This window comes from Elaeis guineensis, chromosome 3 (genome assembly GCF_000442705.2).
Source record: "Elaeis guineensis isolate ETL-2024a chromosome 3, EG11, whole genome shotgun sequence".
Lineage (NCBI taxonomy): Eukaryota > Viridiplantae > Streptophyta > Magnoliopsida > Arecales > Arecaceae > Elaeis > Elaeis guineensis.
Window position 1 is genome coordinate 19,504,635 of NC_025995.2, and position 20,229 is coordinate 19,524,863.

The 20,229-nt window shown below is 44.2% G+C and overlaps 1 protein-coding gene across 1 annotated transcript; it reads right to left on the reverse strand.

The window, feature by feature from the left end:
• Window positions 1-603: 603 nt before the first annotated feature.
• Window positions 604-2,249, reverse strand: LOC105042179 (pathogenesis-related protein PR-4). Its single transcript, XM_010919297.4, has 2 exons — window positions 1,940-2,249; window positions 604-902 (listed from the first exon to the last, which is right to left on the reverse strand). Exons 1-2 carry the CDS (start codon window positions 2,204-2,206, stop codon window positions 738-740), a joined length of 432 nt encoding a protein of 143 aa, XP_010917599.1. The 5' UTR covers window positions 2,207-2,249; the 3' UTR covers window positions 604-737.
• Window positions 2,250-20,229: the final 17,980 nt, after the last annotated feature.

Genomic DNA, 20,229 nt, shown 5'->3' on the forward strand with positions numbered 1-20,229 from the left:
TTGAGACGGCTGCGGTTGTGTTGGTGATTGGGGGAGGGGCCAGGGCAGAGATGATGGGGTTGTTGAACTGCACTTTGCGAGGTGTTGGAGGAGGGAGGTGAGAGAAAGCACGTGGATACTCTGTTCCAATTAGGAGATCAGGCCAAGGGTGATCTCGTGCAGCAAATGGACAGAGACCAGAGACTTTGGCGAGTCTGAAAGGATTTGGGGTAGGGAGGGCTACTGAAATAAACGACTGAAGACCGAAGGCGCTGAACTAAATGTGTGTGTGTGTGTGTGTATATATATATATATATAGAGAGAGAGAGAGAGTTCAGTTTAAGTTGTTTTCTAAAGCTTAGGACGGAACCAAAACAAATTTTTCCCATCCAAAAAAATTCAAAATTGAAAATAGAGCTAATGTGAAGAAAGCCGACTTAAACCAAACCGAAATTATCAGTTCAGGACGGTTTGTAGCTCAGGTCGGTTTTGCGATTTGGACAATTTGTTTGCATACTCCTAAATGTAGCCTTCAAACGATATACAACAGGCCAGCAGCATGTGATGGTTTCTGTGGAGAATTGTATATCATGATCTAGGCCTCTAATCCACACAAAATCCTGGTTTCTGGATTTTCAGGTCAAACTTTATTTCTTTTTAAATACTGGTGCATTTATTAATAATAGACAAGTTGTCATCCTTATTGCATTCTTCTCTGGATGGCTACATAAGATGGTAATACAACATTACTTGTTGTATTAGCAGTTTACAAACTGATAGTTGACGATCAGATGGCCTTGAGCATAGCCTTGCCCATTAGTGTCTAGTTTAGAGAACACACCATGGTCTAAATCTAGCCCTCCATTTGCACATTGATCTACAATCCTGACAGTTGCCTGTGCGCCAGTCGCAGTATTTGTCACCTGCACGGTACCATGAAACCACAATATTAGAACAATCATGTTCTCACTTACTATAATAAGATTGGTGGTTCCTTTTCTTTTTCTTTGTTTTTAGTGTAAGGAGTAGTTGGGATCCTCTGTAACTTTTATATCATCATCATGACTTAGAGATGGACATCATCCAAATGTGAAGTCGAGGGAACTACATAAAATTTTATCAAAAATAATTAGGCATTTGGGCTATACTACATGGCACCTTTAGATGGAGAAAAGAATATGACTGATTTTCTACAAGGCTATTTATTCATTTAGAAATTAAAAAAAAAAAAATATTGTATCAACTGAATACTACAAACCCATGTTACCATGAGTCAAGTAATTCAAAATTGCCAACAAACTTATGACATTTTGACATTTAGACCAAAGTGACTATTGTTAACAAGGGACGTTCATTTTCTTAACTAATTAATCATTTCGGGAACCCACTTTCTACCTTTTCTTAAGCCACTTCTCCCAATTTCGTTTTCTCCGCAATAGAAAACTTAATCAAGAGGCGTGCTATAGTGGTAAAAAATCAAGCTCCCCTATTTTCCTTTTCGAGAGATATCAGCTGAATTGGAAACCTAGCACTCCCGCTCCACTCAAAGAAGCAGATGTCCGCGAGAGAGCTGTGGGTATAGGGGGCCAAGCTAGGTTTCGACCCAAGTGAAACATGAGATGGATATAACGTAGAAAGATGGATATAAAGTAGAACCATCTACCAACCCGGGCTGCATGCATGAACTCAGCTCAAATCTGACCAGATTGGGTCAATGAGATGGGGCATTTCTATTCTGTCAATGTACAGTGATTAGTTTGCTTCAGATTATGGATCTCCAGCCCCATCCCGAATACGACCCAACTGATTAGATAAGACTTTGCTTACACAAGCCCAACTCAAGTTAAATATAAATCGTAGAGAGTTTTTAACAAAAGAAAAACGTAATCTGAACCAAAAAAAAAAAATGGAAAAAGAGATAAGGAAAGCATAGTTAGAGCTTCAAATTCTCCAAACTTACCTGCAAACACTTGCCACAGGCGGCTTGGCCTCGCGGGCCGACGGGACCGCAGAAGGCCGTCCATCCATACTTCTTTCGCCATGCAAGTGGCTTATCGGCATCCCATGTCGAACAGTAAGCACTGACTGCATTCAGATCCCAATTGTGCTGCGCGGGGTTGTATTCATGGTATGTTGCACGAACGTTGGACGCCGACTGAGCGCTCGCCGCAGCGGCGATGCACAGCAGCAATGCCACAAAGAGACCCACCCTCATCATCATCATCATAATTAATCTTGGCTTTGTTTTTGATGGAGAGAGGATGAAGCTTGGGCGCCTCTATTTATAGATGCTGTGAGGCTCTCTAACTACAAAAATGCCCCTTAGCTTTGATGAGAACTACTTCAGAGTAAGAGGCTTCCTAAAGTGAAGAGGCTCCAGGACAAACATGAGAAAAACGTTAGGAGTCTAGTCATCAGGAATTAGCGATCGGCTTTCGAGCACATCCTCCTCTCTAAAAGAGGGCATGGATAAGGTGGAAAGGTAGATGAGGACAAAGAGATCAACTCAGGCAATGTTGCATCTCCACGTCCTCGTACGTGATCGACCCACCGCCTACGATTTTGGATTATTAATGCCGTAACATGCGGTCACCCTGCGAATAGGTGTGGAAGAGTCTCTTATTGACCGGCCATTCGCTACAACAACGTGGGCTGCACGCTTGAGAGGAACCGGTCATTAGCTCGGATCCACAGAAGAACGAGTCATTAACTTCGACTGATCAAGACAGGAGGAGGAGGAGGACGAGAGTTTTCCATGGAGAGTGGAAATTGAACAGTACTTCGGCAAGGTGCACCCGTACTCGCAGTCAACATTGCCGGCTTTCATTTTTATTCTAAGATCCAGTAAGGTTTCCTAATTTACTTCGTGGTTAGTCTTGGTATAACATCATTATGTAGGTTCTAGCTACAAAATTAAGTTTCAAACCTACAACGGCTTTTTTTCTGAAAACGGGGAGGGAGTAAACATCATTCCATTAAGGAGGAGGAGGAAATGATGAGAGGTCCAGAAGGGAAAAAGACAAGACAAGGAGAAGGGCAAAAGAAGGGAAAAGAAAAAACGTTTTACAAAAATGATGATAACATATAAAATAAACATAATCCTATCAAAAATATAGGGTCCAAGAGGCCAAGGAAAAGAGTAAAGAGAACGAAGGAAGAAGAAAAGTAGATGATGAAATATAAAATAAACATCATTTTATCAAAAAGCATGAAATGATACAAGGTCCAAGAGGACCAAGAAAAATAGCAGAGGGAGGGAGGGGAAAAGCAAAAGAAGCTAGTCAGGCACGGCCCCAAACCCATCCACCACTCTTTTCTTCAACTAATAAAGCTAACAAAATACCCAGCTGGACCAGACTCTACGGTAGAAGTTAGTTTTCGATGGCCGGACATTTCTCTTTCTTTTGCCCAAGCCCATCCCGCGACCCTATCTTTAGCGTCCAAGCCTACTAAATTTTGCTCTGGGCGGGCCACCTAACCCATGATTAGCTCTATTTAAAAGTCATTCTAGATTTTTTAGCAAGGTCCGCCATTGTAACTATTTGTAGTTTTCTAATTATTTATATTGCTTAATGCAAAAGTGGGTGGTCATATTTTTTTTCTGATTATTTATCTAAAAATCTTTACTTATTAAGGCAATATTATTGGCAGATTCGATCTTTTGTATGCTTAGCATATATACAGCATACTAGTACGTAGTTCATTTCTAGTCACAAGTTCGGAACTTAGAGATAATTCGACAATGTTGAAAGTTTCAAAATTTTAAATAAATTGATAAAGTTTCATAAGTTCTTGAAAAATTATTAAAAGCAAAACTAAATAATAACTATCCATATGTAAAATTTTATATAAAAATAAGTACATAAATTCATTTTCGCCGACATATTTCTATAATCAGATAACTTTTCTAATTTTCATATTATGCCATCAATAAGTCCCAGTTGCTTTAGACGGTTGTATTTCAAACTAACCAAAAAAACAAAAACTAAATGCAAAGCACTCTCAAATTAAGATTTAGAAAAGTTCTAAAATTTTTAAATTCAATGATACTAACGATCCATCTCTATCTCACAGATGCTCCTATCCAGAGCCCATCTACAACCATGTCCCATCTAACTTCTGGCACCCCACACGATGCAAGGACTGATCATTGTAGGTATTCAAGTGCATAAGGGCTCTGGGGGTCTCACCCTTCAGGACTATTTCGAACTCTCTAAATACGAGGATCAAGGCCATGTTGTAAGATAGGCAGGCCTTTATCCAGTTGGTGGCTTCTTGCATCTACTGTAGCATCAATGCCAGAAAGCTTAGGAGAATGCTCTGAACCATGCATGTGATGCATCACCATCACTCTTCTCTTCGAGACAAAATCGAATCTTCCCATCTTTAGAAAGAAAATCATGCCAATAATATGATGGAGTGGCATCTCGATGGGCAAATGGTTCACCAAGATCTCCTCCAAGATATCGACTTGCTTTCTCTCAAGAATGCATCGGAGTTTAGCCTCCCTATCTGTTAGTCTATCCTGAGCTTACCCCTGTCTGGGCATTTGAAGGATGCAAGCCAACCTCTGCTCTCTTAAAATAGTCAACACACCCTTGACAATCAACTTTATGCTCCCAATATCTCAATGTAGGTTCCCATAGAACTCTCGAATGAGATTTGGGTAGGTTAAACTGTTTAACTACATATAAACTATCATCGTTACTCCTTGATCCACTACCTTTTGGAGAAATGCTCTTACTCAAAGAATGCAAAATCAATCTTCCACCTAAAAGTCACCACATGTGTGACCAATAAAGTAGTGGGGGGAGAGAGCTGAGGAGGAGGGGGAGTCCGCTCGGTCTCATGCTGAGTGGGGGCTTCATTTCATGCCTTTTTTGACCTTCTTTCCATGTATTCTAGGGCATGGGTCATCTTCAATTGGTAGGCAAGTTGTTTTTTTTGACCCATTAGAGCTCAAAACCAGAGAAATTTAGTGGAAAATGACAAGTGGAGTGGTCAAAAGGTCAGGCAAAACTTGCCATGGGGGCACTAGGGCAAATAGTGAATGGATAGAGGTGAATAAGAAAATGATGGCTAGGGCTTTAAGAGGTGATCCCGATGCTAGGGTCGACTCGAGGTTTTTCTTCAAGTTGACTGAAGCAGGGGTCAACTCAAACTGAACTATGAGTCAACTCGAGCTGTATCTCTAGTTGAAAGAATTGACCCTTTTTAACAAAGAGTCGACTCTTAAGGCCATAAGACAACTCGAGGGACCAAAATCAAAGAGGATATTCTATCAAGGATCAATTAAATAAGGATTAAAGCAAAATCAAATTGAACAAATTGAGGAAAAAAGGGCTAAGAGATTATTTAATCAAAAATATCACACACTCCTAACTCTTTCTTAATCATGCTAAATTTTTCCTCACTTTAGGGCTTGGTTAAAATATCTGCTAATTGCCTATTAGTGCTCATAAAATTAAGTATTATATCATTATTTTGAATATGCATTGATCTTTTAAAAATGATGTCTTATTTCAATGTATTTAATTATTGAATGCTAAATTAAATTTTTAATTAGATTTATTGTACTTGTGTTATCATATCATATGAAAATTTTATTAAGTTTAATGCCATAATTCTCAAATTGTTACTTAATCCATGATATTTGAGTATAATAATATTCGGCTGCAATATACTCAGCTTTACTTATTGATAATACCATCGAATTTTATTTTTTGCTCAACCAAGAGATTAAGTTAACTTCTAGAAAGTATTTTTTTTATCAAGTTTGCAACCAATAAAATTGACATCAGAATATCCAATTAAATCAATAGAGAAGTATTTAAAGTACCATAATCCTATATTAAAAGCATCAATTAAGTATCTAAAGATTCTTTTAATAGCAAATAGGGAGATTCTTTAGGATTAGATTGAAATCTACTACACATACAAGTATTAAACATTCACTACAAAAAATTTATGTATTTGTTGGTACAAAAATCCGCTTGCGTCGGAGAAGCTGGAGTCGAGGGAGTCGCGGTCGCCGCCGGGACCTGCAAAAGAAGTCTAAACCGGAGGTGGGGTTGCTCCGACAAGACCCTCCGATGCTCAAGTCAGTTCTCTGTCTCAACAAGAATGGAGTGCTCTAATAAAAATTTTAGCAGAATTTTGGGTAAGAAAATGAGAGCTTATCGAATAACGTATCTGGGGTCCCCTTTTATAGGCTAAAAGGGGGCAGTAGACTGATAGTGACATTTGTAACCGTCTGGCAGTGGACTGCCCGGAGTCAGGCGGAGTTTGTTGCAAAGAGTAGTGGAGTGGGATCGTGGCCACCGCCGAAACGTGACACGTGGAGTCCGTTGCGGGTAGTGGAACGGCGCCCGTTGTCGCGACTTGCCAGGAGGTGGGAGGAATCGCGCGGTATCCGTCGCAGGGAGTGGAGCAGAATCGTGGTCATTATAGCGATCTATCAGGGAGTGATGGAGCCACACGGAATACGTCGCAGGAGGTGGAGCAGTATCGTGGCCGTTGCTATGGCCCACCAGTGGGCCCAGGCCTGTCGGCCGAAGTTCGGCTGGAGTGTCTGGCGGAGAGATGTGGCTGGCCACCCGTTTGAAAGGAACTCGGAGTCCGGCTCCTGTGGTCGAAGTCGAGGACGAAGCCCGGCTCCCGTGGGAGTCCGGGCGAAGCCTTCCAGCCGTTGAGGTTGGGGACGAAGTCCGGCTCCCGTAGGAGTCCGGACGGAATCTGTCTGTAGCTGGAGTTGGAGACGAGATCTGGCTCCCGTAGGAGTTCGGTCGAAGTCTACCTGCAATCAAAGTCAAGGATGAAGTCCAGCTTCCTTGGGAGTCCGGACGAAATTTACCAGTAGTCAAAGTCGGGGACGAAGTCCGGCTCCCGTAGGAGTCCGGACGGAGTTTCCCCATGGTCGGAGTCGGAGGCGAGATCCGACTCCCATAGGAGTCCGGTTGAAGTCTTCCTGTAGCTGGAGTTGGAGACGAGATCCGGCTCCTGTAGGAGTTCGGTCGAAGTCTACCTGCAATCAAAGTCAGGGATGAAGTCTGACTCCCTTGGGAGTCCGGACGAAATTTACCAGTAGTCAAAGTCGGGGATGAAGTCCGGCTCCCGTAGGAGTCCGGACGGAGTTTTCCCGTGGCCGGAGTCGGAGATGAGGTCCGGCTCCCGTAGGAGTCCGGATGGAGTTTGCCTGTAGCTGGAGTTGGAGACAAGATTCAGCTCCCGTAGGAGTTCGGTCGAAGTCTACCTGCAATCAAAGTCAGGGATGAAGTCCGGCTCCCTTGGGAGTCTGGACGAAATTTACCAGTAGTCAAAGTCGGGGACGAAGTCCTGCTCCCGTAGGAGTCCAAACGGAGTCTGCCTGTAGCTGGAGTTGGAGACGAGATTCGGCTCCCGTAGGAGTTCGATCGAAGTCTACCTGCAATCAGAGTCAGGGATGAAGTCCGGCTCCCTTGGGAGTCCGGATGAAATTTACCAGTAGTCAAAGTCGGGGACGAAGTCCGACTCCCGTAGGAGTCCGGACGGAGTTTCCTCGTGGCCGGAGTCGGAGACAAGGTCCGGCCCCCGTAGGAGTCCGGACGGAGTCTTCCTGTAGCTAGAGTTGGAGATGAGATTCGGCTCCCGTAGGAGTTCGGTCGAAGTCTACCTGCAATCAGAGTCAGGGATGAAGTCTGGCTCCCTTGGGAGTCCGGACGAAATTTACCAGTAGTCAAAGTCGGGGATGAAGTCCGGCTCCCGTAGGAGTCCAGATGGAGTTTCCCCGTGGCCGGAGTCGGAGACGAGGTTCGGCCCTCGTAGGAGTCCGGACGGAGTCTGCCTATAGCTAGAGTTGGAGACGAGATTCGGCTCCCGTAGGAGTCCGATAGTTGTAGAAATCTGCCGTCGGTGAAGTTCGACTGTTGGTGAGGTCTGAGGCAGTTCGGGTTGGAGTTGAACCTGGCTAGAAGAGGTCTGGAAGGGATTTGGGGAGCAGCCGATGGCCGTAGGAGGTCGGCTGGCGGCAGAGCTTAGTGAGCGCTTGGGGCGGCTTGATAGATGACTGGGGGAACTCATGTTGAAGGAGTTTGGGGTGGTGCAGTGGGAGTTCATCCGTCGGGGGAGTTCGATCAACACCGTGGAAATCCGGCTGTTGGAGAAGTCTGGAGAGGTACCATCTGCAGTCGAAAGCCGGATGAGTCTCGGGAGGATCAATCCTACTATGAACTTCGGCTGAGGGTATTTTATACCCAACAGTATTAATGATGGCTACTAGCGACGGCAAAAAGCCATCACTAATAGTGCTATTCACCGACAAGATATTATGATAAAAAATCTTTCCATCACTAAAAGTCAACAAATTATTAGTGATTGCTTAATTGGTTATTAGCAATGCAAAGGCTATCGCTAATAAGCTATTAGCGATGGCTTTAGAGATGGAGTGTACGCCATCACTAATAACTAATTTCTTTTTTTAAATTTGATCATAATCTTAGTAGCGACAGAAAATTTTATTAGCGATGGCTATAGCGATGGTAATTTTACCGTCGCTAATACTACCCCTATTTCACCTCCTGTCTAATTTTTAACTTTTGACTTTTTCTCTTCTTCGCTTTTTTCCCCACCTTCGATCCCCTCTCTTTACCCCACCTCCAGTCCCCCTCTTTCCCCCACCGTCGGATCTCATCTTTCTGAGACTCCGACCATCGGATCCCACTTCTTCGAGCCTCCAACCATCGGATCCCGCTTCTTCAAGCCCTCGACTGTCGAATCTCGCTTCCTCAAGCCCCCAACCACCTCCCCAAGCCCTTATCTGCCTCCCGCCTCTTTAAGCCCCCAGCTGCCTCTCTGAGCCCTTGGCCGCCTCCTCGAGCTCCTGACCCACCTCCCCTAGTTGCCTTCGGTCCTCCTCTTTCCCCCACTGTTGGATCCAATTTTTTCGAGTCGTCAGTCGTCTCCTCGAGCCCCCGACCCATCTCTCCGAGCCCTCGACCTGCCTCCCCCTACCACCTCCCCAAGCCCCCGACCTGCCTTCCCCCGACGGCCTCCCTGAGCCCCTAGCCTGCCTCCTCGAGCCCCCAGCCCACCTCTCCCTTGTTCCCCCCATCTTCCTCTTTCCTCCCCTTCCCTTTCTTCTCCTACCACGCAGTGCCGTCTCCTGCCATGCAGCATTGCTTCCTTACCACAGCACCGCTTTCATGCCATAGTGCCATCTTCGTAGGTTTGGTGAGTATTAACGACGGCAGCAGCGACGACTACATAGCGATCATCAAATATCATTATTTTAATTATTTTAATATTTTTAAACTAATATTTGTAAGATTTAGTTAAATTAAATTTAATATTTAAATTAAATTAATAATTTTAAATTAAATTAGTTTTAAAATTATTAATTTTATTAATTATATTAATTTTATTAATTTTATTAATTTTATTAAAATTAATATCATTCTTAAGAGGTGGAACCACTCTAGAAAGCTCTCCAGTGAGTCTGGGCCAGGACATGGTTCAGACCTAATTTTTTTTAAAATCATCGGGTCTAAGCCCTCCTCAAAGCTCGAAAAAAATTTTTGGATGGTGCTCGGATAGGGGTGGGAGGCGGCCGGAGGCTCGAGGAGGCTATGATGACTGTCTGTGCGAGATGTGCCTAAAGAATCTAAAAAGAGATCGATGAAGGTGATGCATTTTTGCTCTTATTATTATAGTTGCAGGACAAGCTTGGATGGTCTGTTACATCGTAAACAACTACTTGCAACCACCTCATGGTTAAAGGTGCAGAGGAACTTGCAATGCCTTATTTTTTAATGATAGATTTGAGCCTTCTTCTTTCCCTCTTTCTTTTATTTGCTTTGTTGGTCTCTGATTTAAGTACTATTTTTAAGTTTTTATTTTATTTTTTTAAAAATTTTACACCTAGTTTACAGCCTTCTTATTTTGCAGCCACCTTATGGTTTCGGCCCACCCAAATGGGTTCAGACCAGGTTTGGGCTTGGCCTAGGATATGGTTCGAGTCTAATTTTTTCTAAAATCATTGGGCCTAAGCCCACCCCAAAGCTCAAAAAAAATTCTCGAACTGGGCTCGGGTAAGGATAGGGGGCTCGAGGAGATGGCCGAGTGCTTGAAGAGGCTACGATGACTACCTGTGTAAGATGCACCTAAAGAGTCTAAAGAGAGATCGATGGAGGTGATGCATTTCTGTTCTTATTGTTGTAGTTGAGGGACAAGCTTGGATAGTTTGTTATATCACAGGCAACCGCTTGAAGCTACTTCATGGTTAAAAATGTAGAAGAACTTGCAATGTCTTATTTTTCAATGGTAGATCTTAGCCTTCTTCTTTTCCTTTTTTTCTTTTTTCCTCATTTACTTTGTTGGTCTCTAATTTAACTACTATTTTTAAGTTTTTATTTTATTTTTTTTTTAAATTTTAAAGGGTTTGGGCCAAGCTTGGGCCTCCCAGAGTCATGATACTTTACTTGAAGTATTTGAAAGATGTGAATTCAAATTACTGCAGGCAAACTACTTTCAAGTAAACATGCTAAATACAAGTGTAACATATCTTTGAAGGTGGCAAGATCTGGGCATCAACTGTAGCAAATTAATTTTTAACCATGATTCTAAACTCTTTAGCATACTTATCATGAGGAAACTTATAATATTTAGACACAAGATGCACACTTCAAAGATAGAATCAAGTCAAGAAATAAGAAAGATTAAAACCTCCAGGATTTTGTGCTCCCTATCTTGAGGGCATTTGCATGTAAAGGTCAACATTTCAATTACTTATCGCTCATTCAGCTGAGCTCATTGTCACAGCCATCACAGTAAGTCAAGTAGCTGAGCTCATTGTCACTAATTCAGCTTCAAATTTTTATATTTAGAAGATTTACATAGTTAGGTTTGAGTTGAAAGAAGAAGATCTAGGGGTCAAAAGCCAATCTTCTTATTCGATGGATGGGATGGAGGTATAGATACATCCATATCATCAAATGAAATATGTAAAAATAATCCATTCAAGAATCAGAGGAGTATATTGAAATATACTCCTCCATGTTGGTTGAGACTTAAGATGAAAGAGATGGATACAAGAAGATCAAAATTCAATCTAACCATCCTATGGATAGATCAGAGGTATCTCTAGCTCTGTATCATCAAATAAAATACTTAAGAATAATCTATTCAAGAATCGAAGTAGTATATTAAAATATATCCCTCCGTACCAGTTTAGGCTTGAGGTGTATCAATTATAATAGTTTTTCAGTTTCAAATAACTTAGTTACAAACTACTGGATTATTAGCATCCATAATTATACAATTAATCTATGAATCTATTTATTTTTATTTTCAAAGATTATAGATCATATCTTTCAGAGGTCGGAGCCATCACAGCTGAGGAGAGAGCTCTCATATAGCTAGCTCGTATGGTTCTACGCCAGACATATCATGCGGTAAACTCTAATACTTTAGATATTCTTTTTTATATTATTTTATCTTTTATTATCTAATATAATATTCTTTATGATGTCTTGATACTCTCAGATTCAGATGATGTAGGGTCACCAGTGACCCCACACTCGCATGAAGCAATGTCTGGCTCTCAGAATCAACAGTGTGGTAGAGGACACGCCCGGCTCGTGGTACCTCCGACTTGGTTGGAAGATAGAGAGCTTGTCCACATTCAGATGCACTCGTAAGTACTATATCTTCACTAAACATATTTAAAATTTAGTCTTTTAGAGACTAACATTTATTGTTCAAAATTAATTTTACAGTACATTTATAGAGCCTGGGGTGCCTCCTATGATTATCAAGATCATCCGACGATTGATGTTGGTTTGATGAATGAGTTCTCCAGTTGATCATTGGAGGCTCATGATGCAACTTGAGAGATGTTCTTGGCAAGTCAAAGATATTTAATTTTTAAATTCATGATAGATTTGTATTCTATTTATTAATACACAATTGCTTCTACTTGTAGGGATACTATTATTTTGAGCACCTCAGGATGAAGAGGCTGGCTGTCGGATCTTCAAGGAGGTGACCATGTGGAGGTTCTAGAATGGACGGTACAGCCTTCGATAGTCTGCCATAGAGCACTCCAGTTCTGAGTCACTATCGGATTGAAAGTCTTACATAGATCATTAGACGTGGACAGACATCTAAGAAGCCCTTTGCGACCAATGGAGTACTGAGGAGTACTCGATAGGTAATAGAGGGCATGACAGAAATGATCCGCACAGCAGCATCTGATCAAGCACACTGGTGGCTCCATTTGGCATACACATTGTGGTGATAAATTAATAAAAATTTTATACTTAAATTAATTTCATATTGAATTGATCACATGTATGTTTAAATTAATTTAATTTTCTTATTTATTTATTATAGACATGGCAATTAGGTCGTGCACCAGAGCAGCTGCAGATATTGGAGGCCACACACTAGTTTAGAAGGACTGGTGACTACTTAGATTCTAGATATCGACAGATCGTGGTAACAAACTTAAAATATTATTTATTAAATTTTTATATACACTGATATGTATGCATAATAATTTCTAAACTGTATAGATGAATTATACGGAGTATCTTGTATCACGGCATGGCGAGGATCAGTCCTCTCAGCCCCTCCTTGATCTTGAGGGATGGCTCAGGGCCATTAGAGAGGTGAGTAGGAGTCGGATCATAGAATTCAACCATAGCTTTAACCCTCCAGTAGCACGATACTCTTCGACATTCTTCTCTCAGGTCTCGACGACCCAGATGTGGGGTGATGCACATGTGGAGGAAGTCATGCGAGGCTTTGGAGCCAGCAACCTCAGAGCTTCCGAGATGCCATCCGTGATACAGTCATTGAGATTCTCTGAAACCCACATCTATGCGATCAGCTAGGCTCATTGTCATAGCTATCACAATAGGTAAGTCTAGCTATAATTTTTTTATTTTAAAGTTTTATATTTAAAAACTTCACACGTTTAGGATTAAGTCTGAAAAAGAAATCTAGAAGATAAAAATTTAATCTAACCATCCAATCGATGAATCGAAAGTGTCTATAGCTCCGTATCATTGAATGAAATATGTAAAAATAATTTATTCGAGAATCAGACTAGTATATCGTAATATATATCTTTGTATCGATATATACGCTTACGTATCAAAACTTATTAATAATATTTTATTTTTTTTTGTTATAGGATGCTGGACATCTGACTTTTATCCACCAACTACTAGAGACGATGTACATGAGCAAGAGGAGGGTGAGGAGGATCTCACATGATTTTTTTTAGATATGTATGTAATTTTAATACTTATAAAGTAGCATAAATTTATAAAATTATATAATTTATATTTTTAATATAATATAATTAATTTTATATTTATGATTATGATAAATAATAATTATTTTATTTATAATAAATTTTAAAAAAATATTATTGGTTGTTATTATGATTAAAATTGATTTTAAAATATTTAATTATGAATTTTTTAAAAAAATAAAAAAATATTAGTTATTACATTAGCAACACAAATATAGTCGCTAATAGTTTTTTAAATTTTTTTAAAAATTAAAAAAAATTAACGATGGTGTTAGCGATGACATTATCATCATTAATAATTTTTTAAAATTTAATGAATAAAAATTTAAATTATTAGAGATGGCTTTGGTATCGCTAATGCCATCACTAATTATGATTATTAGTGATAGAGTTTTTAAGATCGCTAATAATAATAATTATTTTCGATAATATTTTAGTGATGGGGTGCCATTGCTAATAGTATTAGCAATGGTAACTCTGCTATTAGCGATGCAATTAGCCATCACTAATAGTCTATTTTCTTGTAGTGATTGTATGAGCTATATTAGTAGTAAGATAGAGTAAAGATCCAACAATACTTTAATATAATTTGAGATCAATACTTTATCATTCTTATCTTTGTCAAGCTTGCATGAGGAGCTCATGATGGTGCCAATTAGCTTGACATTCTCCATCTCAAACTTCTTAAATATTTTGTTATACACTTACTTTGGTTGATGAAGATCTCTTTTTTCATTTGCTTGATTTGGAATTTGAAAAAAAAAAAAAAAACTTAGTTCCCCATCATGCTCATTCCAAATTTTGCTACGTTAACTTAGCAAATTCTTAATAAAGAGTTTCATTAGTAGCACTGAAGATAATTTCATCCACATAAATTTAGATAACTAATAAGTCATCAATTCTTTTCTTTAAGAATAAAGCAGTATCTATATTTTCTTTAGAAAATTTATTATCAAGAAGAAATTTATCCAATTTTTCATACCATGCATGTGGTACTTATTTCAAACCATATAAAATGTTATTTAATTTGTAAAAATGATTTAAAATATATGATTCTCAAATCCAAGAGATTGTTCAACATACACTTCTTCAATTATGTATCTATTAAAAAAAATGATACCTTTAACATTCATTTGATAAAGTTTGAAGTCCATGAAATATGCAAGTGCAAGCAACAATTTAATGGCTTCTAATATAGCATCAGATGCAAAGATTTCATCAAAATCAAATTTTTTTCTAGATTATAATCTTTAGTTACAAATCTAATTTTATTTCTTATAATACTTTTATTTTTATCTAGCTTATGTTTATATATCCATTTAGTTCTAATTATAGGATGGTCAATAAGTCTACTTATTAATATGCAAATCTTATTTCTTTCAAATTGATTAAGTTCATCTTGCATAGTATTTATCCAATTTGAATCATTTTCACCTTCTTTGATAGATTTAAGTCCAATTTAAGATATAAAAACTACATAATTGCATGCATTTCTTAGAGATGAACAAGTTCTTATCCCTTGAGATAGATTATGAATAATAAGATCTGTTGGGTATAAAATACCCCCCAGCTGAAGTTCGTGACAGAAGTGACCCTTCGGGGATCCAACCGACTTTCCACCTCCGACGACGTCTCTTCAAACCTTCCGGGCGGCCGACCCCCCGCAACACTCCCAAGTTTTGCTGACGGATAAGCCCCCACTAGCATCGACCGGATTCTTCGCGACGGACGGGCTCCACCCAAATTTTCATGATGATCGACCATCCTTTAGGCATCGCCCGGACTCCTACGGGAGCCAGGCTCCGTCCCCAACCTCAACTGCTGGAAGGCTTCGCCCGGACTCCTACGGGAGTCGGACTCCGTCCCCAACCTCAACTGCTGGAAGGCTTCGCCCAGACTCCTACGGGAGCCGGACTCCGTCCCCAACCTCAACTACTGGAAGGCTTCGCTCGGACTCCTACGGGAGCCGGACTCTGTCCCCAACCTCAACTGCTGGAAGGCTTCGTCCGGACTCCGACGGGAGCCAGACTCTGTCCCCAACCTCAACTGCCGGAAGGCTTCGCCCGGACTCCTACGGGAGCCGGGCTCCATCCCTGACCTCAACTGCTGGCAGACTTCGTCCGGACTCCTACAGGAGCTGGACTCTGCCCACAACTCCAATTGCAGGTAGACTTCATCCGGACTCCTACGGGAGCCGGACTTCGCCCCCAACTTTAATTGCAGGCAGACTTCGCCCGGACTCCTACGGGAGCCAGATCTCGTCTCCGACTCCGACCGCAGGAAGATTTCATCCAGACTCCTACGGGAGCCGGACTTCGTCTCCGACTTCAACTGCTGGAAGGCTTCGCCCAGACTCCTATGGGAGTCGGGCTCCATCCCCGACCTCAACTGCTGGCAGACTTCATCCGGACTCCTACGGGAGCCGGACTCTGCCCATGACTCCAATTGCAGGTAGACTTCATCTGGACTCCTACGGGAGCCAGACTTCGCCCCCAACTTTAATTGCAGGTAGACTTCGCCCGAACTCCTACGGGAGCCAGATCTCGTCTCCGACTCTGGCCGCAAGAAGACTTCGTCCGGACTCCAACCGGAGCCGGATTTCATCCCAGACTTCAACTGCTGGAAGGCTTCGCCCGGACTCCTACGGGAGTCGGACTCCGTCCCCAACCTCAATTGCTGGAAGGCTTCGCCCGGACTCCTACGAGAGCCAGACTCCATCCCCAACCTCAACTGCTGGAAGGCTTCGCCCGGACTCCTACGGGAGCCAGGCTCCATCCCCGACCTCAACTGCTGGCAGACTTCGTCCGGACTCCTACGGGAGCTGGACTCTGCCCCCACAACTCTAATTGCAGGTAGACTTCGTCTGGACTCCTACGGGAGCCGGACTTTGCCCCCAACTTTAATTACAGGCAGACTTCGCCCGGACTCCTACGGGAGCCAGATCTCATCTCCGACTCCGACGGTAGGAAGACTTCGTCCGGACTCCTACAGGAGCCAGACTTCGTCCCCGACTTCAACTGCTGAAAGGCTTCGCCCGGGCTCCTACGGGAACCGGGCTCCATCCCCAACCTCAACTGCTGGCAGACTTCGTCCGGACTCCAACGGGAGCCGGACTCTGGCCACGACTCCAATTACAGGTAGACTTTGTCCGGACTCCTATGGGAGCCGGACTTCGCCCCCAACTTTAATTGCAGGTAGACTTCGCCCGGACTCCTACGGGAGCCAGATCTCGTCTCCGACTCCGGTCGTAGGAAGACTTCGTCCGGACTCCCTACAGGAGCCGGACTTCATCCTCGATCTCAACTACTGGAAGGCTTCGCTCGGACTCCTACGGGAGCCGGGCTCCGTCCCCGACCTCAACTGCTGGTAAACTTCGTCCGGACTCCTAAGGGAGCCAGACTTCACCCCTGACTTTGATTGCAGGTAGACTTCACTCGGGCTCCTAGGGAGCCAGATCTCATCTCCGACTCTAGCTGTGGGAAGACTCCGTCCGAACTCCCACGAAAGCCGGACCTCATCCCCGACTCCGACTGAAGGAAGACTTCGTCCGGGCTCCTACGGGAGCCGGACTCTGAGCTTCTCTCAGATGGGTAGCTAGCCACCTCTCTCTGCCAGACACTCCAGTCGCACTTCGGCCGACAGGCCTGGACCCTCTAGCAGGCCACAGCATTTTTATGGAGATCGTACTCCAATCGAACTTCGATCGACAGGCCTGGACCCTCTAGCAGGCCACAGCAATGGCCACGACTCTGCTCCACTTCCTGCGATGGATTCCACGCAGCTCCATCACTCCCTGGCGGGCCGCAGTAACGGCCATGACTCTGCTCCACTTCCTGCGATGGATTCCGTGCGGCTCCATCACTCCCTAGCAGACCACAATAATGGCCATGATCCTGCTCCACTTTCTGCGATGGATACCGCGCGATTCCTCCATCCTCTGGCAAGTCACGACAATGGATGCCGCTCCACTCCCCGCGACAGACTCCACGTGGCATGTCCCGGTGATAGCCACGATTCCACTCCACTACTCTTCGCAACAAACTCCTCCTGACCATGGTCAGCCCATGGCCAGACGGTTACAAACATCGCTATCAGTCTGTTGCTCCCTCCGCCTATAAAAGGGGGACCCCAGATACGTTATTCTCTAAGCTCAAAATCCTATCCCAAAACTCTGCTAAAATTTTTGTTCGAGCACTCCATTCTTGTTGAGGCAGAGAACTGACTTGAGCATCGGAGGGTCTTGCCGGAGCAACCCCAACTCTGGTTTAGACTTCTTTTGCAGGTCCCGATGGCGACCACAACTCCCTCGACTCCAGCTTCTCCGGCGCAGGCAAATTTTTGCACCAACAGGATTGGCGCTAGAGGAAGGGTTTGAACCTTCGCAGTACCCTTGTTCTTAAAGGAGCGCTCAACGGGACTGCCTCCGGTCATCTTCTCCGACATTCACTCCTCCTTCCCCCACTAGGTCTTCGTCCGATGCCTCCCTGCAAGGCATCCACATGGCGATCCATGGCCTCCACGGCCTCCACGGCCAGATCTTAGGCTCCGGCCTCATCTCTAGTCTCCTAGCCTCTACCCCCTCCTCCGATAGCGGCGGTTGATGCGGAGCAATTCGACCTACTGGTGCAGCAGGTTAGAGGCCTCACTGAAGCTGTGCAGGCCATGCAACAGCAGCAGCAGCCACAGGCATTGACGCGACCGGAAAGAGCGTCGCCAGAACTCCAAAATCCGACGGTGGGACGGGCCACTTGGGCCAGCCGCCCAGTCTTTCCCGAAAAGATGAATCCAAGGGTGGAGAGCCCTCAATCAGACCACGATTCCACCCCTGGAAGATCTCTACCTCTATCCTGTCAAAGGACCCTCGAGACCCATAGTCGAGAGGATTTCCTGGATCGGAGGCTTCAGGAGATGAACCGACGGATCGAAGAACTCCACCATGCTTCCCCCGCTTATGGTGAGGACATTTGTACTGACCCTCCCTTTTCTCAGATGATCATGCAGGAGCCAATCCCACCGAACTTTAAGCTCCCCCAGTTTGAAAGCTACAACGGGACTTCGGACCCAGTTGACCACCTGGAGGCCTTCCGGACAATGATGCTGCTTCATGGCGCGCCCGACGCCATTTTATGCCGAGCCTTCCCATCCACCTTGAAGAGAGCAGCGAGAAACTGATACTCGGCACTGAAGCTTGGTACCATCTTTTTCTTTGATCAGATGAGCCACCAGTTTGTGGCTCATTTCGTTAGCAGCCGACGTCTCCGGAAGGGTTCGGAGTCCCTCATCAACATCAAGCAGAGGGAGGGAGAGTCCATTCGGGCCTACATCAACCATTTCAACATCACCGTGTTGGAGGTCCGAAACTTGGACCAATCGGTAGCAATGGCCACCCTGAAAGGCGGCCTTCAGAAGAACGACCTTTTATTCTCCCTGAAAAGAAGTACCTCAGGAATTTTGCTGACCTGTTGGCTCGGGCCGAAGGATATGCCCGAGCGGAAGAAGCCTTCAAAATGAAAAATGAGGAGACCGCGAGAGAGCGGCAGGCGAGAGAAAAAGGACCGAGGGAAGCTCGGCCACGTTCTCGAACTCCTCCCGGGCACAAGCGCATCCAGACTCCTCCTCGAGCACACAAGCAGGGAAGCCCGGAACGTCGAGCTCGACGGGGCTCTCCCCCAGGAAGGTTCCGCAACTATGCCCCCTCAACGCATCGAAAGCCCAGGTGCTGATAGAGGTTAGAGAGCAGCTCCCTAGGCCAGAGATGATGCGCACGCACCCCGAAAAGTGCAATCCTAACCAATTCTGCCTCTACCATCGCGACCACGACCATGACACAGAGGAATGCATCCAGCTCCGAGATGAGATCGAGGAGCTCATCCAGCGAGATCGACTCGATAGGTTCATTCGGTGCTGGCCTGAGGGTAGAGAAGATCGGCCACGGGCCCTGCCGCAGCCTGAGCAGTCGAGGAGGGAAGAGCAGCCCGGAGATCAGCCTCCAATCGAGATCATCAACTCCATCACCGGAGGACCTCAAGGAGGAGCAGACCTTCCATGACCATGGGACTCGAAAAGCCTGTAAATGTATTACTAACGACTTTGCTTTGAATCAAAATTTCTTTCGACTTTGCATGTCTTTCCCTTTCGACATGGGCTTGTTACGACTGGGGATAACCCCTTCAAACAATCAAAACAAGGTCATATTAGGAACAGGAGGAGAACCTCATCCTAACATAAGTAAAATGAAAGTCCGATTATTTTAAGATCGGATTGGGGGAGAGGTCCATATAACGGCCCTTAGGTGCCCCCATGGCCATGCTAGGAACAGGAGGAGAACCTCGTCCTAGCATGAGCAAAGTCGAAGGCCCGGTTCTTTCAGACCGGATGGGGGGAGAGGCCCTACAACGCCCTAATATGCCCCTACAGCCATGTTAAGAACAGGAGGAGAACCTCGTCCTAATATGAGCAAAGTCAAAGGCCTAGTTCTTTTAGACCGGATGGGGGGAGAGGCCCTACAATACCCTAATGTGCCCCCACAGTCATGTTAGGAACAGGAGGAGAACCTCATCCTAACATGAGCAAAGTCAGAGGCCTGGTTCTTTTAGATCGATGGAAGGAGAGGCCCTACAACGCCCTAATGTGCCCCCACAGCCATGTTAGGAACAGGAGGAGAATCTCATCCTGACATGAGCAAAGTCGAAGGCCCAGTTCTTTAAGACCAGATGGGGGGAGAGGCCCTACAACACCCTAATGTGCCCCCACAGCCATGTTAGGAATAGGAGGAGAACCTCATCCTGACATGAGCAAAGTCGAAGGCTCAGTTTTTTTAGATCGGATGGGGGGAGAGGCTCTTGCAACGACCCTTATGTACCCTCACAGCCCCGTTGGGAACAACAGGAGAACCTCATCCTAACCTGAGCTGAGATCGACTACGTCAAGAACAGAAGGAGAACCTCATCCTGACG